The sequence below is a fragment of the Marmota flaviventris genome, chromosome 15 (genome assembly GCF_047511675.1).
Source record: "Marmota flaviventris isolate mMarFla1 chromosome 15, mMarFla1.hap1, whole genome shotgun sequence".
NCBI classification, from domain to species: domain Eukaryota; kingdom Metazoa; phylum Chordata; class Mammalia; order Rodentia; family Sciuridae; genus Marmota; species Marmota flaviventris.
Window position 1 is genome coordinate 82468892 of NC_092512.1, and position 27295 is coordinate 82496186.

The following is a 27295-nucleotide window of genomic DNA, read 5'->3' on the forward strand; positions in this document are numbered from 1 at the left end:
AGGGATTGAGATCAGGGGTGCTTTACCATTGAGCTACAACCCCAGTTCTTCTGTTTTTTTTGTTTTTTTTTTGAGACAAGGTCTCACTAAGTTGCTGAAGGTCTTGATAAATTTCCCAGATAGGTCTCCTCAAACTTTCAACCCTTCTCCCGCCTCAACCTCCCAAGTCACTGGTAACATAGGGGCATGCCACCGGATCAGTTGAATACTTATTTTTCTTTAAGCCAATTAAATAAAGCTCCTTTAGTCAGACATAGTAGCTAGCGCACAGCAGTGCATGCTTGGGTTTCCAGAGACTCAGGTGGCCCAGACAGGAGGATCACAAGTTTGAGGCCAGCCTAGGAAACTTAATCAGACCTTGTCTCAAAATAAAAAATAAAAAGGGCTGGAGATTTAGGACAGCGGTACAGCACCCCCAGGTTGCATCACCAGTACCATAAAATTAATGTATTAATAGGATATAAATAAATAAATAAATAAATAGAGCTCTTTTACAAATTAATTTTAACAATACCATCAGAGGTAGAAAAATATCACATATATATCTACATTTATGTGTATGTGTGTGTGTACACACATATGGAGAGAGGGAGAGAGAAGGGAGGGAAAGCAGATCTTATACAACTAATTCTAAAATTTTATCCATGTGCCAGGTACAATGATATAAAGTTCACTAGTTCTGAATAGGTAGGATAGTCAGGTAGTATGACATAAGCAGGCAGTTAGGGCAAGGCCCCAAACAGGTTGCTCTGCAGAACCATTCCAAGCATTTCAACCACAAAAATTCTTTGACCCAAAGAGGTGGGAATAGGGAAGGCAGGATGGACCTGAGTGGGAGTTACAGAAAATTTCAAACTCAGCAGATAAAAGGTTACAACCAATCAGAATGCTGTGACCCTATCAAGTCACCTTCCAAACACATAAATGTCATAAAGTTAAAACCAACAGCCTTAGCATTTTTCTGGTACCTGATTGGAAGAATATTGAGCAATGTCTCTGCCAAGCAGTCATATAGGCCTCTCGACCAGTACACTGTCTTGACAACCCTCTAGTGGCACCCTGCTTGCTAGGTGAGAGCTCGGTTTCACTTCTTCTCACTTGAATGAATCTTACTCTTTTGCATTCACTCTCTGTTGTCCATGGATTTCATTCTTCAGGTTCATTAGACAAACACCCAGGAAGGAATCACTGGCAGAACTGCTGCTGGGCAGTTAGATTAGCAGGTCTGGCCTGTTGTGGAGCTGATAGAGCTGTAACACAAACAGGCCCTACTGACCACAATTTAACAATGGAAAATCTTTTTTTTAATTTATAAAAGAATATCTGGATCCAAATTTTATTAGAACAATATTACGTGCCCAGAAGTCTAATGGAACAAGATTGCCTGCCCAGATGGCTGAAGTTGTTCATTAATATTTGTTAAAAAATAAAACAAAAAACCTTTTAAGTTTTTTTCATTTGTTTTTCTAAAGAGTCTTTTAGAGAGACAGTTTTTTACTTCTGTGTCTCTTTAGAAACTTCTGGATCCCAATTAAGAAAACATCCTTTTTTTTTTTTTTTTTTTTTTTTAAGGTATATAGAATCCCTTTCCTTTTCTTATTTCAATGTGCCCTCAGATGAATGACATTTTTATGTTAAAACTTCCCCACTGTGGCCACCCTCACTCTGAATTCTTTTTTGTAAGTCAGCCATTTCTCCAGGAAAGCACAGTTCTGAGATGGAAGAGTACCAGACTCCTGGGATACAGATTAACACATTTGTTCCTATTTTCTAGAAATCATAACTACCTGCTCCTGAACCTACTCTGGTTTCTATTGGAACAATCTGCCCTAATCTGATCAAACAATGTTCATGTACACTCAAGTCAATGCAAGTTGTAAAACTTGTATCCAAGGGGGATTTACTGATTAAGCTCAGAGAAAGAAAATCAGCCAGTGCTGGGGGTACAGTTCAGTTGTACAGCAGTTATAGCAGCTGCCTAGCAAGGACGCAGAAGGAAGAGGAGCTCACCCACTGTTGGAAATGAGAATCAGTACAGCCATTATGGAAAACTGTTTCCTAAAAAAAAAAAAAAAAACAACACTGAAAATAGGGGCTGGGGCTGGGGCTCAGTGGTAGAGTGCTTGCCTAGCATGCATGAGGCACTGGGTTTGATCCTCAGCACCACATAAAAATAAACAAATCAAATAAAGGCATTCTGTCCACCTACAACTACAAAAAATAAAAATTTAAAAAAAAACTGCAAACAGAATAACTATGATCCACCAACTCTATTGCTGGGTATACATCAAAAGGAAATGAAATCATGTTAAAGAGAAAACTACATGTCCATGATTACTGCAGCACTATTCATAACACAACAAAGATGTCCACTGATGCATAAATGGATAAAAATATGTGTTATATACACATGGTGGAATATAATGCAGTCATTAAAAGGGATATGATCTCATCATTGAGGTAACATGGATGGATGGAGGATATTATATTAAGTGAAATGAGCCAGGTATAGACAAATACTGCACATTCTCATCCACCTGAGGAAGCTTAAAAAAGTCGGTCACATAGAAGTGAAGAGTAGAATAGTAGTCACTAGGAGGCAGGAAGGGAAGTGGGGGAGGATTGTTGCTGAGCCCCTCCCCTGACTCAGGCAAAGGCAAGGCCCTACTGAGGTGGATGGCGCAAGGCGTCCATCCTCTGCAGGAGCACAGTATGTCTCTGGGAATGGGCTGGTTGGTTTTTGTATTCCTTTAATAAGTATAGTTGCGACTTCTCATATGACCGTTAAGTATGAAGGAAAAAACATGACTTTCCCAATTAATGCAACTACTTCTAAAGAATAGATCTGTTTGTTCTAAATGCAATGATTCAGCTGTGGAACGTAAATTGTTAATGTTTAATGAGAAACCCCCTGTAGGAAAAACAGTCAAGGAAGTTTTTGAGAAATTATATTAAAATCTAGAGAAGAAAAATTAACATTAAGAAGACAGATTAGTCCTTGGTACTGTGCAACTTGTTCCTGTGCACAATGGTTTGGTGCTCTTACTCTTGTTTGATTAAAATTAGTAACCTCTCTTTTCAAGTTAATCACTTGCCATAACCACGGCGCCAGTTCTAGTCAGTAAGTCAAGAAAGAATTCAAGGTATAGGCCAATAGTCTGGGACATTGCTAACTATTATTAAAAACTAACTAAGCAGAAACAGCTCAAAGCAAAATGCGAACTGAAAGTAAAAATGCTTGCTTATGCATAAGCCAAGATACATTCTTCTTATCTAATAGTAGCTACGTAATATTTTGTTTCTTTGAATAATGATTCCTGTTTTGTAACTACAAAATACTGTAAGCCTGTCAAAATGAAAAGTATATATGATTAACTTCACAAGTAAAGATTGGGATTCAGCACCTTCACTTTTGTGTCTGTGTTGTTTCTCCACCCCCATTTTGCCGACTCCTCACCATCTCTCCTGAGACTTCCTGCTGGAGCTGGACAGATCATGAAGGGTGAATAATGGGTATAAAAACACAGAGGAGGGCCAGACTTGGTGGCACAACCCTGTAATCCCAGCAACTAGGGAGGCTGAAGCAGGATGATTACAAATTCAAAGGCAGCCTCAGAGTGAGGCCCTAAGCAATTTAGCAAGAACCTGTCTCAAGATAAAAGGACTGGGGATGTGGCTCAGTGGTTGAGTACCCCAACAGGCAACTATAGTCTATAAAAATAACATCTATTTAAAAATAACTAGATAAGAGTTTGAAGATTCCCATTACAGAGAAATAATAATATTTGCGGAAATGGAAATGCTAATGACCCCGGTTTGATCAATACACATTGTAAATAAGTATCAAATTACAACAAGGTGTCCTATAAACAAATAATACATGCCAATTAAGTAATAAAATTTAATTTTTTAAAAAAAGCAAAGGGACTGGGGTTGTGGCTCAGCGGTAGAGTGCTTGCCTCACGCATGTGCAGGACCCTGGGTTCGATCCTTAGCACCATATAAAAATAAATAAGTGAAAAATAAAGCAAGGTGCAAAATTGTGTATAGTGTGCTTTTGTGATAGTTAATTTTATAAGTTGCCTCATAGAGGATGAGGACGTGTGTTCAAACCCTAGTACTAAAAAACAGACAAGCAAAAAGTCTAAAGCAACTGTCTTAAATATGTTTAAAGAGCTATGGTAAAACACGGACAAAGAACAAAAAGAAATTAGAGAAATTATATATGAACATAATTAGAATATCAGTCAAGAGGGGGGAATAAAAAAGGAGCCAAACAAATTCTGTAGATAAAATGTGATGGGGGTGAGGGGGAGATACTAATTAGAATAGGCAACCATCAAAAATTCAGAGGGTGTGGGGATGATACCTATCTGTATAATGACATCGCCAAAGTGGAGACAGTTAATTTGCTTTAAAAAGACCAATTTCCCTCTCCCTACCCAAATTCTCTCTCCTTGCCCCAAATTCTAGTATTTGGGTATAGGGGAGCATGTGTGTTACTCTAAAACCCTTATGAAATGGAAAACTTATTTAGACTCAGTATCTCCTCACAAGATTAATTACAAAGGAAAAAATTAGCAATTTATATTGTAGAAAATTGGCACACTTATGGTTTGAATACAGTTTGTCCCCATCAAATCTCATATTGAGGTTTAGTCACCCAGGGGGAAGTTTGGGGAGGTGGGGCCTAGCTGGGGGTGTTTGGGTCACCAGGGCAGAGCCCTCGTGAATAGACTAATGCTGTCTTGGAGGAGTGAGTTCTCACTGGTGAAACTAGATTAGTTACCCCAAGAGCAAGTTGTTAGTGTTTGGCTTCCTCAACATGTTCTTTGCTTTTCTCTTCCACACCTATCAGCTCACTATTCTTACAAACACTCCCATCAAGATGCCATCCATGTCATGATGCAGTGTGAAGCCCTAACAAGTGGCCAATCTTGAACTTCCCAGCCTCCAGAACCTCTTTTCTTTGTCAATTACTCAGGCTCAGATATTGTTGTAGCAACAGTAAATGGGCTTGCTATCAGGTCCATGGCGGTGACTTAGAACAAAGCAGCCCAGTTGGGAAAGAAACATCAATCAGGCGCTGCTGGAAACACCTGTCAATCATCAGGATCTCCTGACTAATGTCTGTCAATCAGCAGGACCCCCTGGCCAATCCTGGAGTTCAGCCAGCTTCCCCCGACCAACTCCAGAGGGATAAGGGACTCTAAAAACACCTTTTCCTGTCTCAAGCCCTTCCCTTCCTGCCTAAGCCCCATAAAATCCCAGTCCGGTAGAGCTCCCATCCAGTTTCTCCTCAGACCCTCCTTCTGTCCACTCTGTCGGTCTGATGGAGCGGCCTTTTAAAATCTGGCTCCTTTGGTTTACACTTGCCTGTAAAGCAATTTCAACATCTGTGCCTTCTGATATGATGCACTGAGGAAACAGCATACTTCCATGGTGTTTCTGCCAAAATTGTATACTAAGACTCAGTTGCAGACCTCAGGAAAATGTACATGGAGGGGCATTTTACACAACTGGCTTTCACTAGTGAAAAATGTGAGTCATGAAAAATGAGAAAAGACTGAGGATGTTCTAAAGTGGAGACTAGTGAGACATGAAAACTAAATGCATCTTGTGATCCTGAAACAGATGTTTTTTACTTTTGTTATTAAGAACATTATTGAGACAATTAGTAAAATTTGAGTGTCTGAAGATTAGGTAATAGTAAATTTTTGAAAAACTAAATTATTTTGGTTCTGGAGCACTTTACCAGTCATCTGCATCCCAGCCCTTTTTATTTTTTGACAGGGTCCTGCTAAATTGCTGTGGCTGGCCTCAAACCTGTGATCCTCTTACCTCAGCCTCCAGAGTTGCTGGGAATTATAGGAATGTATCACTGTGACTGGCAGTATTGTTTTTGATTATTATGAAATCGTTCTGTGGTGGTGGTAATACCATTGTTCTTAGGAAATATTTAAAATATATCACCTTGCCCCACACAGTGGCACATGCCTGTGATCCCACTAGTTCAGGAGGCTGAGGTAGGAAGATTACAAGTTTGACTCCAGCTTCAGCAATTTAGTGAGACTCTGCCTTAAATAACAAAAAATGGACTGGGAACATAGCTCGGCAGTAATGTTCCTCTGGCTTTAATCCCTAGTACCAAAAAACAAAACAAAAAAGTAGATCACTTTGTCAGCAGCCTACTCTTAAATTATTTAAAATAAAAATTAGAGATAGGCAAATTTGATAAAATGTCATTATTTAAATTGTCTTGCTAATTTTTGACTATGTTGGAGGGAGTTGGTTCTATGCATGAAGAATGGCACATTTGTATTACATAAATGACATTGTAGTACTTGAATAAATTTATTCATGGGAATTAAGTGAAATTGTATTTAGTAAGACAAATCCACTCATTTCTGTTCACAGTAATGACAGATAATACTTACTGAACACTTAGGGTATGCCAATCTCTGCCTAAGCATTGCATATTCTGAGTTGTGAGTTGGAATTGGAAATAGGCAGCCTCTTGCCCGAGTTCTCAGTCTTTATGCCATCAACCACCTTGTACATTTTATGGGAAGATGTTCTTCAGCTTAAAGCAGTGCTTCTGATTTTCTGCCCTGATAACTTAAGAGGTTGGTTGTGTGTGGGGGGAGCCACTCCAAATGCATGCACCTTTAAGTCCTGATGCACCAAGGGGATCTGAAAGACCACTGTAGTCTGATGCGGTAGTGCCATGACTCGTGACTGGGCTTATTCCTTGCTCAAAACAAGGCGGCACCCAGAGGGATTGAGCTACACTCACCTGTTCTTTTGTAATCCTACCTCTGTCCTTTTGGGGTTATAATGTTCCAAGGAATCTCCCCTTGTGTTCCCTGTATAGGAATAAAGAATTCCACTGGCTCTCTTTCCAAGGACTCTTAAGATCGCAGAGATCTCTGGTTTATTGAACCCAGCATTAGACTGCCAGCAAGGATAGTTGGCAACAGGTGTACTTCATTAGGCCACTAGGCCTTCCGTTTAAGAGAGGTATAATCCAAACATGCAATTGTATTCCTTTACTATATACCCTGCGATTTCACTCATTCCAAGGATGCCCTGACTTTTACACTTTCACCCTCCCTTCACAGGAGCAAATCCTATAGAAACATGTAATATGCAACTAGCTTCAGGTACTGCACTGAGGGAATATGAAACCTACAGACCAATAGACTGTAAGATGTAAAAAGGAAGTTTAACGAATTAAATAAATTGTTAACTATGATATAATCTGTTAGCATCAGGACAGCCACATTAATTTCAAATAATTAAAATCCCCCCAAAATTAAGCTATATATAAACCTGCAGTTGTATATACCTTCATCTTGGCATGTAAAGTTTAGGGGGAAAACATCTTAGTACGTTTCCTTTCACAGGCAGTTGCAGGCAGAATTTCAAATGAAAAAATTAATCAGGATGCAGTTTAGGGGAAATGTCAAAAGCTACTTCTTCCCATGGCCATGGGACATGTCTTCCTATCACCTTTAGGTGGCTTTGTCCACAAAAGCCTATGTGTAACTTCCATGATAATAGTATGTGCTGTTCTGTTTGACAATCATAAATGAAAAGATGGTTCAAAAACCAGGTATTTTTCATTAACTATGGAGCTGTGAATAAAACATTTTCAGCCTGAAGCACATGTGGTTATGAGAACAGTGGACTGATTCCAACTCCTCCACCTACTGGAGCATTTTTAGAATACCTACCATGTGACAGGCACAGGTAACCTTCTCTGCAGTATCTTGGAAGCCTAAGCTGTGTGTCCAAGAAGCATGGGGTAGAGTTAAAACATGAGCTAGATCCACTCATGGTATGTCAAGTTCAGTCCTAAAGTCAGAAGATTAAGCTGCGTTCATCCCAGCTTCATCCGCTGCTTTGGGACTCCTTGCTCCTCTGTGAAAGGTCTGATTCTGTAGAGTAGCTGTGTGACATATGGAAGCAACTCCTACATAGGTGCCCATAGAGGAAAACACATTAATCAATAGGTGGGCAGTCATCCATGCCCCTTGGTGACAACCCAACATAACAATTGCCTCCTTCAAAATGTCACTCCAAAGCCACGCGCAGTGGTGCACGCCTATAATCCCAGCTGCTCGGGAGGCTGAGGCAGAGGATCTCATGAGTTCAAAGTCAACCTCAGCAAAAGCAAGGCATGGAGACCCTCTCTAAATAAAAATAAAAATAGGGCTGGGGATGTAGTCGGGTGGTAGACTGTCCCTGAGTTCAATCCCCTGTACCACCCTCTCCAAAAAGTCACTCCAATGTTATTTTTCTGCTTAAGTGTTCAATTACATGTATAATTTTCTATGAACACTTTTTATTAATAACAAACATTGATTCCAAGTTATTAGAAAGAGGCCTCACATAGTTTCAGGGATCATTTATTATACTAGTAGTTTTTTGGGGGTGAGGTACTGGGGATTTAACTCAGAGGCACTTGGCCACATCCCCAGTTCTACTTTGTATTTTATTTAGAGACAGGGTCTTACTGAGTTGCTTATCACCTTGCTTTTGCTGAGGCTGGCTTTGAACTCATGATCCTGCTGCCTCAGCCTCCTGAGCCACTGGGTTTACAGGCGTGTGCCACCGCCTGGCAGTAGTAGTTTTAGGCTATAGTTTTGAGAATACTGATTGCTAGGACTAATTAAAATTTGAATAAAATAAAATTCATTGTATCTTGTTTTTTTTTTTTGATATATAAAGCACTTACCATTACGCATTCCCATGAATGTAGTGTTTAGCAAGGCTTCTTAATGAAAAATAATGCCAGATTATTATTTATTAATATTTTAATATTTAACAATATCAATTATTCATTAATAATGCCAGTATTATTTCTTCTATCATTTATTTAGAAAAGTACTAGGATAAAGCCAAAGTCAACCTGGAATCTGATCATCTGCAACCACACATTCCTGATAAAACAGTAGCCATGAAGAAAAGTCTCTAAAAAGTATTACACTTGAGTGCTATTAAAAAAGAAGGCTCTAGCCCTTCATCACTTCACACTGAACAATAAGCTCTGTCTTCGAGAATATCTTATTACAAAATCCTTAGAGGTACTGTAGCCTAGGGGTAGAGCACTAGGACATGTGGCCCTAGGTTCAATCCCCAGCACAGGAAAAAAAATCCTCAGGCCCACAAATGTCCACCATTAGTTTTCACACAAAACCCACAATTCAAATTGCCACCTTCAAAGGATGACATGTTGTTCTCTATGTACAGACAAAAAGCCCCACTGCTAATGAGATGGCACATAATCTCTACGTTTATAAATTGCTATATTATTTTTACTTAAAATGTTAAAAGAATGTGGGGGTGAGGGTATATATCAGTTGGTAGAGTGCTTGTCTTGCAAGTACAAGGCCTTGGGTTCAATCCCCAGCAGGAAAAAAAAAAAAAAAAAGTTAAAAGAATGAAAATATACACTAACAAAATTGAACCCAGGTTAGAATATTTTATGTAGCCAAATAATGCCTCTCAGAATCTATTTGTACTGATGGCAATAGGGACAGGTGACTGGTCTACAGGTTGCACATGCATACAAATAGGTCCAGCTAGGAGCACGCAAGAGCACAGCTCAGGGAGCATTAGAGCAAGCGAACAGTCTTCCCAGTCACTGTCAAGAAGTCGTCATCAGCCAAGGCACGCAGCGCTTCTTCAAACATATCTTTGGTAATCGCCTTTGGGAAAGAGGAGAAAAATAAATAAATCACATCCCAAATCCCATCAACTTTCGGAGAAATGTTAATTTTTCTATTTATTTCTCTTTTTGGTGGTTGCACATATTTCTTATGTTCTGTATCAGGGACAGCAAACATTTCCTTAAAGGGCTAGGTTTGGGATCCCTTCTGTCTTTGTTGTCACTACCCAGTTCTGCCTTCCTGGTGCCAATACAGCCAGGGGCAATAAGCAAAGGCGTGTTTATAAAAACAAAGTAAAACAAAAACATCAAAAAGAAGACAGGGAGGGCTAGGGCTATAGCTCAGTGGTAAAGTGCTTGCCTTGCCTGTGTGAGGCACTGGGTTCGATCCTCAACACCACATACAAATAAATAAAAATATTGTGTTTATCTACAACACACACAAACAAATAAACAAAAATAGCCAGGGCTGCATTTGACCCAGGTAGTTCTTTCATTTTTTTTGGTAACAGGAATCAAACCCCAGGGTGCTTAACAACTGAGGCACTTCCCCGGCCCTTTTCATTTTTAAATTTTGAGACAGGTTTTAAGTTGCTTAGGGCCTTGATAAATTGCTTAAGCTGGCTTTGAACTTCCAATCCTTCTGCCTCAGTCTCTGCTAGGATTACAGGTGTGCGCTGCCCAGTCCATGTAGTTCTTTTTACTGAATAATTCAACCTTTTCCTCCTTTTATTGGTACTGGGGATTGAACCCTTGGGTACATTACCACTGAGTTACATCCTCAACCTTTTTATTTTTTGAGATAGCATCTTTTTAAGTTACTTAGTGCCTCACTAGGTTGCTGAAACTGGCCTCAAACTCAATTCTTCTGCCCAACCTCCCTTGTTGCTGAACAACACCGCACTGCACCTGACTTATAATTCAACTTTAATTATTTGCAAAAGGCACCCAAATATTTCATCCTTAAAGCAAAATTATACACATAAAAATACTGTGAAAGGGCATAACAAACTTTTTTGTTTTTTGGTACTGGGGATTGAACCCATGGGTGCTTAACCACTGAGCCATATCCCAAGCCCGATTATTTTTTATTTTGAGACAGGGTCTCACCAAGTTGGTCAGGACCTCACTAAGTTGCTGAGGTTGGCTTTGAACTCATGATTCTCTTGTCTCAGCCTCCTGAGCTGCTGGGATTACAGGTGTGTGCCACTATGCCCAGTAGGTATAACAGAACTTTAATTTTGATTATATCTTGATTATGGGTTTATGGATCATCTTACCTCTTCATTCTCATCTACATTTATTACTTAATAAATAAAGAAGGGGGGAAACTCTAAAAGCAATATTAAGAGGAAAACTCTACTAAACAAAAAATACATATTAAAACTTACTATGTCAGATTGTCCTCGAATATCTTCAAAAAGTTGCTGATATTTTAGAGCTGGGGTTTTGCCCTTTGATAAAATAAGTTTTTTCAATGCTTCAGCTAATTCTTCTTTCCGTTTACGAGAAGTGGCACTCATTCCTGATTTAAAAAAGAAAATAATATTTTTGCAATTAGGAATTAAAATGTTTCAAATTCCTATAAACATTCCTTTAGTAGTATCACCAAGAAAGGTAAGGAGACTGTGGCCTAGAATTCAAAAACATAAATTTTGAATTCTGTTCTTTTTTAAGATGAGAAATGACCTCTATTGTGATTGTAAAATCAGCCTATGAACAAAGTCCCCCGGGGCAGAGCCCTGCTTTGACTCCCTTTCTGTAAGTCCCCAGTGCCCACACCATGCTAGAAGGTGCACTGCAGGGGCCTCAGCACCAGGTATCAGGAGGTAAGAAAGAGAGTGAGAGACAATATATGTACAAAAGCTCCAGAGTTTGAAAGGGACAAAAGCAGACCCTCCAAACACGGGGAAACGCTTTCAGCAATTCCTCTCCCTGTACTATCAATGACCAGGGCACGGGTAGCCCATGATCACTTTCGAATACAGGGGCTGTTCTTTTAAACTTTGTATATGCCAGTAGCTGCTACTTTATACTGAAAGACAGTCTATGTAATCTGTATAGTAAACACATAAATTGAGATGAACTACTTTTTTTTAAACTGGGTCATGCTGCCCAGATTGGCTCCAACTCCTGGGCTTAAGTGATTATCCTGTCTCAGCCTCCTTGGCAGTTGGGACTACAGGTATGTGCAACTATGCCTGGCTCTGCTTGTTTAAAATGGGTTATCACAGGTAGAAACAGCAAAGGAGATAGACTCCCCTTAAAATTATAGACAAAATTTTTTTGTCTTAGTTTTATCAGAAGATGGGAGGTGGTGGTGGCAACTTTGATCAGTCTCAAAGGGGCCCTAATCCCTAAATGGTTGAGAACACTTGCTTCAGTCATTTAACAGTTGCTTACACCTAGAATGACAACCACTTATATTTAAATAATTTCCAAGTCTTTTTTGTTCAAAGCAAGTAACAAACCTGTAGTAAGAATAGATATGTCCACAATGCCAGTCCGGGGGTCAGTTGCAGATTGTTTCAGAGCTTCCCGGTGGAGACGTTTTGCCTCTTCTACATCAATTGCTTCAACTTTGCTTGAAAATCGTACTTTAGCATGGGCTTCTGCTAAGCGAATCAATGACTCCAGCTGTCGAGGGTATGCAGAAACCATGCCTCGGCTACTACCAATCTTCCTCATGTCTACGTAAGCCTAGTGAAAGCAGAAAAAACAAAAGCAAAACCCCTTGCTCATAAGAAAATTTTGTGGCTGAATTTTGAAGTTAGGGGGCCATTAAATAAACGGAAATCCTGCTTGGCTGTCTTGTAGAGGTAATAGGGGGAAATCACAAATCAAATCTAGTTTATGGCCTTGGAGCTCATCAAGTTTCTGGCCTTGGAGCTCATCAAGTGGTGGAGACTGACACACAGAACATGGGAGTTCCAGAGGAAGACCATAACAACACTGTGCAGCGATGGTCAGAAATATTCTGACTGGGGGCCAGGCAGGTACACGCCTGTAATCCCAGTGGCTCAGGAGGCTGAGGCAGGAGGAGTTCAAAACCAGCTTTAGCAACTTAGTGAGACCCTATCTCTAAATAAAATATAAAAAAAAGGGCTGGGGGGATTTGGCTTAGTGGTTAAGTGCTCTGGGGTTCAATCCCCAGTACCACAAAAAACAAAAACAAAACAACAACAACAACAAAAACCCCCAAATATTCAGACTGGGAAAGACTTCTTGAAGAAGGCAATATCTGCTGTAGCTTTGAAGAACAAAGAATTTTATTATGTGGCAGAGAAGGGGACATGACTCATGGGGTGAGAAGTAGGTATGATTAGAGCAGATGATGAATCTGACGAAAGCACCTGAATACTGATTTTGATGTATACCTAGCAAGGATCTGTGTGATAAGGCACAGAAAGGATCAGTGGGATAATATTACAAAGATTAAGTTGTATTAATTTCATATATGACATAACCTTATGAACAAACCTCAAGAATTTGATTCAGATGGAAAATTCCATGTTCTTTGTAACATTCACTTAGCATTTTTGGTAGCTCAGTGAGGATGGAAAGCCCATCAAGGTACCAAGAACCTTGATATTAGAATACCTGAATAACTTAGGATGTGTTAGTGTACTGTGTCCTTGTACAAGGATACTGAAAAGTGAAGGTAACATACCTCACTCATTTTAATTTCATTCAGACAAGAGAATGAAGTTTAGAGAAACTAGATTACTTGTCCAAAGTTATTAAGTGGCATTGCCTGTATTTGAACATAGGTCTTCTGATCATAAATTCACTGGGCTTACAAATACTCTATCAGGTTACCTCAATGAGAGCCTGGCTAGCCTCCTCACTCAGCCGGGGCATGATAGTGCTGTGAGCATACGCAATGTAGTCCTTTAGCACTGCCATGTCCAAGAATTCCTCCTCTGCCTGCTCCTCGCTCTGGTAGTACAGTGCAACCAGGTGGTGAGCCAGACGCCTGTCATATGCCTCATCCTGAGGGTCCAGCATGAGGAAGATCAGATCAAACCTGAGGAACAGTAGGAAATAAACACTGTCTTTCTGTATGGGAGAAAATATATCTACAAACAGAATTTAATGGTTGCTTGAGCCACTGCAGACTATGTATTGAACAAGTACCCAGTGAGGGCCATCACAGGAAAAAACAGCTTTCCATCCCTGAAAGAGCCCGTGGGTTAAACCTATGCAGTTTCATCCTTAGGTCTGTCCAGGTAATGGTTAAGTCAAGGAAGTAAGACTTCCCTTAGGAAAATGTTACTACAATTCTGAAGATCTAAAGATTCAAAGGAAAATACCTTCGATTGTTTTCAGACACAGGCAAACAAAACAAAACACTATTTGGTTAGAAAAAGTAATTAAGATCTAAAATCCATATATATCCACATTTGGAGAGTAAGACTAAGTGCCCCTGAGTTCAATCCTCAGTACCCCCTTACTCCCCGCAAAAAAAAAAAAAAAAAGTTTCAATACCTTGACAATAACGTATGGGGTAGCTGGATGTTCTCAATGGTTGTTTTTTTAGGATTCCATTGAGATTCAATGGGGTTTGCAGCTGCCAGGATAGAAGTGCGTGCATTGAGCTGACAGATGATCCCAGCCTATAAGAGAAAACTGTACAGTTAGAAGCCTCACCCTGATGCTAGCAGCAGGAAAGAGTGGTCTCTGCTCAGAATCCTGCTAAACTTCATTCACTCTAAATTTTTGCTACCCAAGGGCCTTGTCACCCTTATTGACTTCCATAGTTAAATGTGGAAATGTCCCATTCTTCATGCCTGATTTTAGATGAATGTGTGCCTCAGTCACATTTTTTCCTCAGAAAAACAAAAAAACCAACCCCCCCACCCTTGCATGAACTTAAACACAAACATTGGTGCTATGAATAACACATTAGTGGGTGGTATAGCAAAAATGATTAAAGAGGTTACTCTGTAGAAGACACTTATAGATTTAGCTGATATCTGGTATGAAAAATATCAGTTCCCTCAAGTTAGAACCAGGGCAGTGCTGCATAGCTCTACAGATGCTGATTCAAGGGACCCATACATTTACATGTGTCCAAGTACACAGTGAGTCCATGGCTTACCTTGGCAATGGAGAGAGTCTGCTGCTCCATGACTTCATGCAGCACTGATCTTGTATTTTCACTCATCTTGTCAAACTCATCAATACAGCAGATGCCATTGTCACTCAAGACAAGGGCACCTGTCTGCAGGACCAGCTGCCTGGTCTCAGGGTCCTTCATCACATATGCAGTGAGGCCAACTGCACTGGAGCCCTTCCCAGATGTGTACTGGCCTCTGGGGACCAAGTTATACACATACTGTAGCAATTGGGACTTGCTGGTACCAGGGTCACCACACAGCAGGATATTGATCTCTGCACGAAATTTGCCCCTTCCTGTGTGACTGAAATCCTTCCTTGTTCCACCAAATAGCTGAAGCAAGATTCCCTAAAAATCAAAAACAAAAAAACCCCAAACAAATAACACAAATGAATGATGAATGTTCATTTACTGCAGAATAACAGATTTAGCTTAAATTTTAGAGGTATTTATCTATTCTTAATTGAAGGTGTTACCAAAAAAAGCACATGAAAGTGCTTTGATTACTTTAAACTATCACTAATATTATAAAACAATAACATATCAAGTGCACCAATTATGTACCCACTTTCTCAAAAATTTAAATCATGCCAGAACACTACTCACATAAATCTCTATTCTGACCCCATGTGGCCTAATATGTTTAGAAACACGAATGAGTCCAGTGCATGGATGAGTAAACAGACAATAATGCTATGATTCCCAACCAATGATCAAGACAACACACCTGCTCTATCAAGCAGTAACTATTATCCTCAAGGGGATGGCAGTAACATGGAAGATGAGTGTTTATACTATTGGATCTCAAAGAACTATAGATTCCAACTCTGAGTTATAAATCCTTTGTTACCTTTTTAATATTTATTTATTTATTTTTAGGTGTAGACGGACACAACACAATGCCTTTATTTTTATGTGGTGCTGAGGATTGAACCCAGGTCCCGCCCATGCGAGGCTCTACCACTCTACTGCTGAGCCACAATCCCAGCCCTGTTACCTTTTTTATATCTTCGTGTTCATAAATGCTAGGAGCCAAGGCTGAAGCAAGTCTCTCATAAATGTCTGGTTTCCTAGAAAGTTCCTTAAGCAATTCCACACGTTTCTCTGAAAAAAGTTTCTGTTCTGCTTCTTCATCAAGACCATGCAAGCGCTTTGCATCCGTCTTCCGATAATGGATGACATCAATGTGGGTTTTGTAGACAGACTTCACATTACTCACTCTTGGATTAACTCGAATAGGCACTGCTCGATAGATGCCTGAAAATTACAACCAGGAGACACACTTTTACCCTCAGGCTTGTTCCTCAGAAGGGCTAAGTAGCTGGCAATGGCCAAGGTGAGACGCTCCATGCTGAGCTCCTAAGACATAACCTCCGTGGACCTCCTGGGCTGAGGACTTGGGCCTATACTATTAAGCTCCTGTCCTTGATCAAGTCAGGTAACGGCAACAGGAAAAGGCCACGCTGGGAAGAACATAGGTTTCTGAGGATGGTGAACCTAAGATCATATTCATCTGTTTTCCCGTTAGCTATGACCTTGGGTATCTATCTAGATATAACTGCATGGCATAAAATCATTCTGGGGATGAAATGACATTACACTGCTTCCAGCACAAGGCCTGGCTCATGATTATGTTCAATATATAGTACTTGTATTTCCATTGGCTCAGTGCACAAGACCCGCTAACAATTTTGACAGGAACATATGCTGAAATCCCATACCAAAAACTTGGAAAGAAAGAAAATTCTAAAAGCTCAAACTAGAAAGTAAGTTTCATGAACAAGACAGACTACTGGGTCAAAGGTGAAAGAAAAAGGACTATTTTTGGTTAGTAATCGAAGGTGTTTCTGGGTATTTTCTTGAGAATACAATTCAAGGGCTGGGAATGTACATCAGGACTAAAGCATTTGCCTCGCATGTGCAAGGTTCAAACTGCAGCACTGCAAAAAACAAAAATCCCCCAAAATAAAGAATATAATTGAGAAATTACAATCAATAACACATCAAGTGCACCAATTATGTACCCACTTTGTTTCCCAAAGCGATATGTCTGATGCTTACCTTCTTTGGATTTCAAACTAGAAGCCTTAAGCTCCAAGTTGATTCCATTTCTGGCTACTTTTTGAGGATAAAGTCTGATATTTGTCTTTCTTATAACAACTGTCCTTTATTTACTTAATAGGCCAATGCAATTCTCATTTAAATATAAAAAGTAGTTAAAACATAATATTCTTAAAATACACACTAGATGGTTTTGTTCACACCAAGATGGGTGAGGGTTATTATGTTGATGACATTTGAATTGGCTTGGTTATCTTCCTATGGGCATTTGTTGTGATTATCCTAATTCTTTCACATGTATCATCACATTGATCCACATATTGGATTAAACACTTTATCAAAGGTTTCAGAGAAGTTGGATGGCAGAACTAGGATTGCATCTCTTTCTGTAATGACTACACATGCTTTTGAATTTTCACCTATTACACGTATTTTTATAACCTAAGGTTGTTAGTGATCACTGCTCAGCTTTTAAGCCAAGGAGGAAACAGGATGAGAAATCTTAACTTATTGAGAGAACAGAGAAACTGTGGGCCCCAGGCCCAGAGCCAGTGTCCCTGGACTCATTCCCCACATGAAAAACAATGTGCTAGACAATCATGAGAGACCAAGTACCTACATGCCTCCAAAATGTATGAAACACTGCTGCTCATTTGGTACTAAGGAAAGTGTGCTCTTGGTAGGAGGAGACAGGATCTGGAGCCTGGAACCATAATTTACAGCAGCACCGAGTTGTATCTACCTACTCGCCTCTGTGTCAGTCTCTCAGCATGGAAATAAAAAGCACTCTGGCCAGGCACAGTGGTGCATGCCTGTAATTCTAATGTGGCTTGAGAGGCTGTCTGGAGGATCATGAGTTCGAAGTCAGCCTCAGTAACTTAGTGAGGCCCTAAGCAACTTAATGAGATCCTGTCTCTAAATAAAAATACAAAAAAAAAAAGGGCTGGGCATGTTCCTCAGTGGTTAAGCACCCCTAAGGAGCACAGACCTGTCCTGTAAAAGGCATTAAAGAACTGTACATTTGGGAAATAAGTAGGAAATTACTTACAGCTTGAATTAGTGTGTTTTCCCTGAGTTGCTGGTGCAGTTCAAATCCTATCAATATCCTACTTAGCAGCAGGTGTTCTCTTGTGATGCCAACACTAGCAATTTTTTTTTTTTTTTTTTTTTTTGACACAGTGGATTGAACTCAAGGGGACCACTGAACCACATCCTCAGTCCTTTCTGTATTTTATTTAGAGACAGGGTCTCACTGAGCTGCTTAGCACCTTGCTTTTGCTGAGGCTGGCTTTGAAGTCATGATCCTCCTGCCTCAGCCTCCGGAGGCACAGGGGGGGTAGGTATGTGCCACTGTGCCGGACCAATACTAGCTATTTGAGACACACATACAGTATTGGGAGACTGACACAACAAGGTGCAAGTGACTACAAGGACCATATGTCCCAAAATTTGAGTATGGGAAGAACTACAGGATTTCAGTGCTGGACTATGGTACTAAGTTAAACAGATGGTGAGGTGAGTAAAGCAGGGGATACCCCCACACCCTTGAAGATCTGCATTACCCACCACTGAAAGTGGCATGAAAAGTAGGACAGACATTCTGTCATACTGGTAGAAAACTACATCTTACCTGTGACGTTCACTCTGTCCCCAGGCTGAACCTTGTCCACGAGATCATTGTGAGCAAAAAGGACGACAGTATGAGGTGTCTGCCCAGCAGGCATGTCTTCAGGGGACTCTTGAAGTTTGATCTGAAGGGTAAGTAGTGAACAGAATAAGCTCGGGAAACAAAAAAGCACCGTGGAGACAAAAACCCAGCTGTGTCTTTGTATTGCTTAGACAAATTTGAGACCTGGCATCTTCTTTTTATTTGGATTGGGTTAGAGCATTTGCCTAGCACGTGTGAGGTACTGGGTTCGATACTCAGCACCACATAAAAATAAATAAAATAAAGGTACTGTATCCATCTACAACAACAAAAAAATCTGTTTACTTTCCACTGTAAGGTTGTAGTGCATTCTGTATCTCCCTGCATAAATGTTCTCTATTTCTCATTATCCCTTCTAGTAGGGGCTAAGGGTGCAATTGAGCAGTATAGCACACACACACACACACAAAGTTAGCGACGTATTTCTTGGGTGCAGAAATACATGCTTTTACGGCTCACCATTTAGGCACTTCTGCACATCCCCAGGTACTTGCCCATGTCCCTGTCTATGTCCAATTATAAAATAGGCACCTACTGAGCACTTGCCCCATTCTGGATCCTATTGTAGGTACTGGGGACTCACAGTAAGAAGTTCCTTCTTCATGAAGGGGACAGACAATACACAGACAAGCGAGCATGTGACAGATCTTACAGTACCAATTGCAATGAGCAGAAACAAAACAGGGCAAGGCTATAGGTTAGGTGGTGGGAATGGTGATGCTGAGGAAAGGCCTCTGTAAAACCAGGACCTGAGTGCTATCTAAGGATGTTGGGGGTTTTATTCTAAGTTACTGGGAATCTTTGAAGGATTCTAAGAATACCATCCTACAAGTACATGGTAGCAGGGACTCTCCCTTGGTATCTCTAGCTCTCAGTCCTGTTCAACACTCTGAATTAAACTATTTGAACAAAGAAAACTTCACAAATCCTTTTTTTAAAAAATTGTTGATAGATGTTTGTTTTACGTATTCATATGTGGTGCTGAGAATTGAACCCAGTGCCTCATACATGCCAGGCAAGTGTGTTACCGCTAAGCCCCAGCCCCAAAGTCCTTGTTTTTGCACAACTTCCATACCATAGTAAATGACTGCTTTTCCTCCATTTATTTCTATATGAAATTTTAGAACTCCTTTTCATTGAATACTGGACATTGAACCCAGGGCACTCTACTACTGAGCTATATTCCCAGCTCTTTTTATTTACAAACAGTGCCAATTGGACTGGGTTAGAGCATTTGCCTAGCTAAATTCAGCTAAATTGCTGAAGCTGACTTTGCTTGTAATCTTTCTACCTCAGTCTATAGAGTCCCTGGGATTATAGATGTGCCACATCATTCCTGGCTTTTTTCCTTTACCTTCATACCCATGTTTTTTTGTGGCACCATTCACAACAGCCAAGCCATGAAATAGCCTAGATGCCTATCAATGGATAAATGGACAAAGAATACACACACACACACACACACAATGGAACATCATCCAGTCACAAAGAATGAAACCACCCTTTCAAGCAAAATAATCCAGACTCATAAAGACAAGTATCATGTTTTCTTTCATATGTGTAATCTTGTCATTATTTTTTATTTTTTTCCCTTCACTTTTTAGGTACTCTTTCCTGGTGAACTTACCAAACGCTTTGCCATCTCCCCCCATTATTTTATCAACTTTATGTAAGCCTAGAGAAATTCTGAGGCATAGTTAAGAAAGTCCTCCCCCCAACTAGCTTAGTTATCCTCTCCATGCAAGGAAAGGGTTAGGCAGAGAGAACCCGAAGCCTGTACTGAGTACATCTCCATTTCAGAATATTCATGATGAAAGAGGGCTCAAATATCCTAAACAATAAAATCTGTGAGTAAAACTTCAGAAAATTTCTCCATACATTAGTTACCAATGTAAAATCTCAAATGTTTTATAAATTTGTATCTAAACTAAAACATGATATAACCTTAAGTGGTTCCTTGAAAGTATCTCATGATAAACTTGAAGCAGAACAGAGGTGGAAATGTGTGTATGGGAACCCCATCTTCGAGGTAGAATGGCCACCTACCATCTGCTTGTCGGAGAAAAGGGAGCGGTTGTGGATGAGAGCCATGCTGTGTGTAGTGTGGCAGTGCCCGCAAGCAGAGGGCTCGGCAATACGGCCACGGTCCATTTCCACCCGGGTCGTGTGGGCACATACTTGGCACTGGAAGAAGGCCTCCTGCATCTCAGGGATCAGCTGGGATGTCCTGATGACCATGCCACTGATGGTGATGAGCTGATCAATGTCTATAAGTGGAGAGAGGCTGGTTTGTCAATCAGCCACTGCCCATGGCCCAGCCAGGCCTGGACCTGCCACCAAGCAGCAGAATCTTACTGATGTGCAAAGGTGCTGGGGACAGATGGGGTCAGAGCAGTCTAGGTACCTTTAAGACTGGCCTAGGATGCCCTCCCTGTGTCTAGTTTACTTTCCTCTCAATCTTAGTCCACTCTATATCTCCTTCTTCCTCTGTCTAGTAGACACTCCACCCCCTCCATTATCCTTGATGGATTAGAAACGTGATGCTTTTGCATATTTTGTCCCATGGTCTCTGATCTCACTCAAGATGCCTCCCGACGTCCTGTGGTCTTGTATGAAAAGTGTGTGCTCTATAGTCAGATGACCTGGACTATGTGCAACTTTGGGAAACACCAGTAGCCAACCATCATTGTCAACACAAGAGAGCCTCTTTTACAGTTTCATTTTTCACCCTTGCTCAAGCTTCCTGTTTGAATCTTTCCAACAGACCAATTTAATCCCTCTGTTGGTCATTCAACCCCATTCCCACTGGTGGTTCACATGAGTTTCACTCCTCTGGGTAGTAAACAAAATGTGGCTGTGGTCAGTCATTGCTGGTCTTGAAGACTGTCCCATCCTGACAGCACTTACTGGGGGTTCAAAAAGTCTTTAGTATTTGTTTGATCCAGTCTTTCCTGCACGAATGGACAAATCATCCTTGTTTCCTCACTGCTCATCTTTCTTTGCCTTTGAAAATTGATAAGCATGGGTTATAATACCTGACTTCCCACCAGACTGTCCCCTCATAAAAATGTCAGGAGACAATTTTGTAAGAGACAAAAACAAGAAACAAAACACAACGACTCTTTAGTAAAGCTACAAGAGACTTCGAGTTCATTGCTATATCATGTTCTCTTACTAAATTTTTTCATGTCCTCAGCACAGGATAACTTTTTTTTTAGCTGTAGATGGACACAGTATCTTTATTTTATTTATTTATTTTTATGTGGTGCTGAGGATTGATTCCAGTGCCTCACCCATGTGAGGCAAGTATTCTATTACTGAGCCACAGCCCCACAAGATACTCTGATGCCCCTTAATTGAGCTACTTCCAAAATCTACTAACTGAACTGCAATACACCTTGCACAATAGAACCACTCACTGTACACTTCAAGAATGGCAAATTTTTTTGTCAAAAAGTATCAATGTTTCCCCATTTATGCTGGAATAAAATCTAAATTCAAGTTGATGTAGAAAGCTTTCTAGTATCTAGGCTTCACATTCACACGCAACCATTGCCTCCCAAATCCCCTGCTTTGGCAACCCATATCATTTAGTATCCACACAAAGCTCTGACTGCTTCTTTGTTTCTGTGTTTCTTCTGACCACTGTCTAGAAGAAATTTCTTCATGTTTGCTTTCCAAACCTAACTATCCAATTTATCATTTACCATTAACATATCCCCCAGAAAACTGGGCATTCTGCTCCTCTTCCTTGAAATTAGTAATCTCCTATACTACTCTTCTGTTATTTTGCCCCATCTTTTATTTACTGGCCAAAATAGATTTCTTTCTTAAGCTTAAGGGTGGGGACCATGTTCTGTATTTATTTTCTACAGTGGCTAAGAAAAGATCTACCTAATGACTGTAGATTTATTATATTTGAATAGGTTTGCATTAAAGTAGAGAATTGCTAGTAACCACATCTTTTATAACAAATATTACAGTTAAGTTAGAAAAAGACATAATTGGGGTTCACATTAAGTATGTGAATCTGCATTATTTGGTCAATTTATAAATCATTACAACCACTTTTTTTTTGGAGGGGGTGTTTACTGGGGATTGAATTCAGGGGCACTCACCCACTGAGCCACACCTCCAGCCCTAGTTTGTATTTTATTTAGAGACATGGTCTGAGTCACTTAGCACCTGCCTTTTGCTAAGGCTGGCTTTGAACTTGCAATCCTCCTGTCTCAGCCTCTTGAGATTATAGGCGTATGCTACTACACCCGGCTATCACCACCACTTTTAAAGACCTTTGATAAAGTAAGTCTTTGTTCGTTTTCCTGCTATTAAATACATTACCTTCTGGATTTAGGTTTCTCATGTTCTTTGTCTTCAATGCATTAAATGGTCTGACTTGAATCTGATGCTCTAAGATGGAGTCAGGATAACGATCAAAGAAGATCTCATTGACAGCCATGTCAAAAGTAGGGATAACTTCCTGTAAAAACCAATACAAAGATTCCAAACTATGTTTCCATTCCTATTTAGAGTTAAATCTAAGATACAAAATACTTCATGGCAGGAAAGTATAAAAGCAGAAAAACATGACATAACCCCATTACCCTACAGATTTATACACATGATAGTTTTTTTTTTTTTTTAAAAAAGATAGAGTGAGAGAGGGAGGGAGAGAGAATTTTTAATATTTATTTTTTAGTTTTCGGAGGACACAACATCTTTGTTTGTATGTGGTGCTGAGGATCGAACCCGGGCCGCATGCATGCCAGGCGAGTGCGCTACCGCTTGAGCCACATCCCTAGCCCCTACACATGACAGTTTCAAACCTTAGGTATACTGAACTATCTTACCTCATTTGGGTTAAATGAAAGTGCCTTCTCAACTTGCTGGCATGTGTTATGCTTTTGATTTGTAAGGAAAACATTTTTGAGCCATATTTTCATGTCTTATGTTTCTTCCATAATGTAATGATACCACAATAGATTAAATTGTACTTATTTTACTTGATTTTTTTTTTTTTTTTTTTTTTGTGGTGCTGGGGATTGAACCCATGGCCTTGTGCATGTGAGGCAAGCACTCTACCAACTGAGCTATATCCCTAGCCCTATTTTACTCCAATTTAACACGATTCTCCAACTATAGATGAAGAATCAACTTTTGGGAGGCCAAGGAACTTGACCAAGGTTATGCAGCCAGTAAGCAGCAAAGCCATGATTCAAAATCCAAGCCTACTTACCTACAAAGCTTACACCTGTCAGTACAGCTGATGTTTCATTACAGGCTAGAAACACACTAAGGCTAATATAGTCCATTAAAAATGTCAGAAAGTATATAATACATTTAAAAAACATTTCAATTTAAGATAATTTGTTTCATGAAGCCCAAGAAACTATCATTAATAAGATTCATGATTATTTTGTTAGAAAAATAACCAATTCAACCCTGACATTCAACTACAAGAACTATGATAGCAATACACATGCCAATTGGAAAAACTTTAAAAACGTAAAAACAATGACCTTGAAGAAGAATGTTTTTTTAAAAAAAATATATGTTTTGGAGGGATCTTTTTGTTATGATGGAAATCTTGCTACCCAAAAACATCCCTCTAGATATTTACAGTATTTCATCAAGGTCAAAGCCAAATTCTTACCTGTGGGTAGGAGACGAGCTGTCTGTACAAATTCTTGTCAAATGATTTTATGTGTTCAGAGTTTACATTTAAAAATGGCTCTCCAATAACATTAATCTGTAAGATAAAACAAATAAGTAATACTTTGCTAATTTTATTATTATATAATATATAACTTCTAAGTTGCTTAGGGCCTTGGTAAATTGCTGAGGCTGCCCTTGAACTTCTGATCCTCTTGCTTCAGTCTCCCAAATTGCTGGGATTACAGGTGTGCGCCACCACACACAGCTATAATGCATACTTAAAAAAATTTTTTTTAAAAATATTTATTTTTTTATTGCAGTTGGACACAATACGTTTTTTTAAAAAAATCAATTAATTTTTATGTGGTGCTGAGGATCGAACCCAGGGCCTCGCGCATGCCAGGCCAGCACGATACCACTTGAGCCACATCCCCAGCCCCAACCCTTTTTTTAAAAAAATAGTTATTTATTTATTTAACTTCAGGTGGACACAATATGTTTTATTTTTATGTGGTGTTGAGGATTGAACCCAGCGCCCCTCGCATGCCAGGCAAGCACCCTACCACGTGAGCCACACCCCCAGTCTAATGCACAACTTTTTAACAAAGAAAATTTGATTACCTCTCCAAGTCGTTGCATATACAGAGGCTCAGTAATATCTATGCCAACATTTTCTTCTTCTTTAGCCATAGGGTCAATAAACCGCTGAAGAAATCTCTTGATGTAAAGAGGAAAAATATTTAAGCTTAATGCAATAGGAAATAAGCAATTATTCAGAATACAAAAAGTGATGTGTATTTCACTATGAGAAGATAAACAAGTATTTTTTGAAATGCCATCAACCTATAATCTGCCCCTATGCTTTATGGTTAGTTCCATAGCCCTTAAGTATGTATTTTATTTATCTTTACACTTTTTTGTAGTTGTACATGGACAGAATGACTTTTTTTTTTTTTAATGCAGTGCTAAGGATTGAACCCAGTGCCTAACATGTGCTAGGCAAGTGCTCTGCCACTGAGCTACACAGCCCTAGTACCTTACTTAAGTATGTATTTTAACACATACAACTCACCTGAAAATTTTCCTTGCATGTTGCTACATTTACATCTGTTCCCCAGATGACAAGTTTTTGGCCCAGGGACTGCTCACTTGCCACTACATCCTCTGCTGCTGCCTACAAAGAAAAGTATTACAGAGCCATACCAATGGAATTATCCATTTTTGTTCCCAAGACAGCGCTATCAGGAGACTGCTGTGTACTCACCCCATCAGATTGCAGATCCACCTGAAGACCCTTCCGTGCAGAGCCCAGGTCAGGTCTCTGCCTCACAGGTGTACCCCTAACCCCACTCCTTGGGGTTCCTTCCACCCGAGAGCTAGGAGTGCCATATGTCAGTGGTGAGCTAACATCAAAGTCCAGAGGAATAGCTACGAAGATAAATGCAGAAGTTTACAACAGAATTCTAGTAGTACAACAAACCTGAAACTATGAGCATGTCTGCTCTGCCTTTAAAACACAACACGAACTGAGTATCTATTGATACGTTTGGTGGTTGAAGTTCTGAGGACCATTAAAGGTTCTAATTTAAAAAGGCAAAATAATAGCTCCTTTCTTTGCTCACTAAGCCCTAACATGTACCAGCTCTTCTTCATTCTTCAGCTCTTTTAATGAAGAACAAATTAGCTTATGCACAGAGGGAATGCTTAGGCATTGTAAGAATTACTGCCACCAAATAACCAACCTGACCCTTTGTACTATCAATCCCAGTATAACCTAGATCTTCAGAAACTCACTTGAAGAATGCATCTGAGGAGGACTGGAAAACAATGCATCCTGCGCTGCAGGGCTCTGCAGGTCTGCTCCGGGCGAGGTGGGCATGGGCTGCAGCTCACCGGTGGAGGTGGAATCCTCGCCTCTACGTCTCTGAGAGGGAGATGACCTGGCCTCTTCGCTCCGGGCTTGTCATGTAAAACAACAAAGACGGGTCTCAACTCTCATGTTTGGTCTTCCAGGATTTGCCTCTTGATAGGATTAGATTCATTACTTTAACACAAGTGATGGCAAGTGGGAACGGACATGGTTAACCAATAGAAACGAAGAAGCCAACCCGCTAATGTCGAGTCGAGCGCCCCCCACCGTCCGCATCTGCGCATCGACGCGGCAGGGCCCGCGGCGAAGGACTCTCCCGCCAAAGGGAAGTCGCAGGGCGGAAGGCGTGGGGGCCGACGGGAATCCGTATAGACTAGTGCCCGAGGTGTGTGTGGTGGTGGTGGTGGGGGGAACGCGAAACTTACCCGTATGCGCGGGGGTGGCCCGTCCGCGCCGGCTGCTGCGGCGGCTCGGGGTAGATGCTGGAGACGACATGGTGCCAGGATACCTGCACGACAAGGACAGGCTCGCGTCGCGCCCGCTCCGGTCCGCCGCGCAGACGCCCCCACCGGGATCTGAGCGGAGTCCTCCCTGTAGTCCCGCGATTACCAGGGAAGGGCTGCCGCCGGCAGACACCTAAGAGGTCAAGTTCTACCTGGAGAGTTGCTCTTCTAGACAGCACGAGTAGGGCCAAGGGTTCCCGCCGGCAGCACGATCGACGCCGCCCTCGGCGGCCTCACCAATCACAGAAGCGCTCCCCAATGGTTCCGCCTCTGGAAGGCGCCACTGCGCAACTATAGGGGGGGACTGAACGGCCTTTTTGGGCGCCCCAGTCGAAAGCTGACTTAGGACCCGCTTGGCCCTACCCGCAGTGCAGATGGTTTGACCTGCTGCCGGACCGCATTTTCGCGGGAAATCTGGGACGTCCTACAAAACAAAGTTTCGGAGGGGTGTTCTCCACTATAATGTTAAGCGCTTTTTAATCCCATAGGTTTTTTTTTAAATTTCTAGAGACATTCCAAATGCATTTCTTATCTTGTTTTTTTTTTTTTTTTAAATCGAGGAACAAACTTCATGTTTGACTAAGGACCCTAGATTGTGTTTTTACTCTGGGCAAACCGTTGAGTTCCTGTTTTTCCGTAAATTTGGATGTATACCTGCTAAGTGTATTATATGGTATGCATTCATAATCTGCCGGCGCGATAACTT

At 40.6% G+C, this 27295-nt stretch overlaps 1 protein-coding gene and 1 non-coding gene across 3 annotated transcripts; both read right to left on the reverse strand.

Moving 5' to 3' along the window:
* Positions 1-8801: 8801 nt before the first annotated feature.
* On the reverse strand, positions 8802-26805 carry Mcm4 (minichromosome maintenance complex component 4). 2 transcript variants are annotated; one of them, XM_027932901.2, is made up of 17 exons: positions 26742-26805; positions 26512-26594; positions 26011-26175; positions 25481-25644; positions 25289-25390; positions 24838-24933; positions 24215-24310; positions 22903-23041; positions 20608-20828; positions 18484-18604; positions 15790-16049; positions 14775-15140; positions 14162-14289; positions 13493-13700; positions 12145-12373; positions 11065-11198; positions 8802-9713 (listed from the first exon to the last, which is right to left on the reverse strand). In XM_027932901.2, exons 2-17 carry the CDS (start codon positions 26579-26581, stop codon positions 9621-9623), a joined length of 2592 nt encoding a protein of 863 aa, XP_027788702.1. In that variant the 5' UTR covers positions 26582-26594; positions 26742-26805; the 3' UTR covers positions 8802-9620. The 2 variants fall into 2 exon arrangements, with proteins under 2 accessions (XP_027788702.1, XP_027788703.1); XM_027932902.2 differs by having other exon boundaries at positions 26696-26797.
* LOC114090713 (small nucleolar RNA SNORA71) lies at positions 11530-11663 on the reverse strand. The gene has a single exon (XR_003582405.2). It is a non-coding gene; the product is annotated as a small nucleolar RNA SNORA71 (small nucleolar RNA).
* Positions 26806-27295: the final 490 nt, after the last annotated feature.

Coding starts and splice junctions, on each gene's coding strand:
- Mcm4 (XM_027932901.2), bottom strand. CDS start 26,581: ATGTCGTCTCCAGCATCTACCCCGAGCCGCCGCAGCAGCCGGCGCGGA. Junction 13,701..14,161: donor CCCCATACGTTATTGTCAAG/GTATTGAAACTT, acceptor ACTGTTCCTCAG/GTTTGATCTGATCTTCCTCA. Junction 11,199..12,144: donor CATATCTATTCTTACTACAG/GTTTGTTACTTG, acceptor TTTTTAAATCAG/GAATGAGTGCCACTTCTCGT.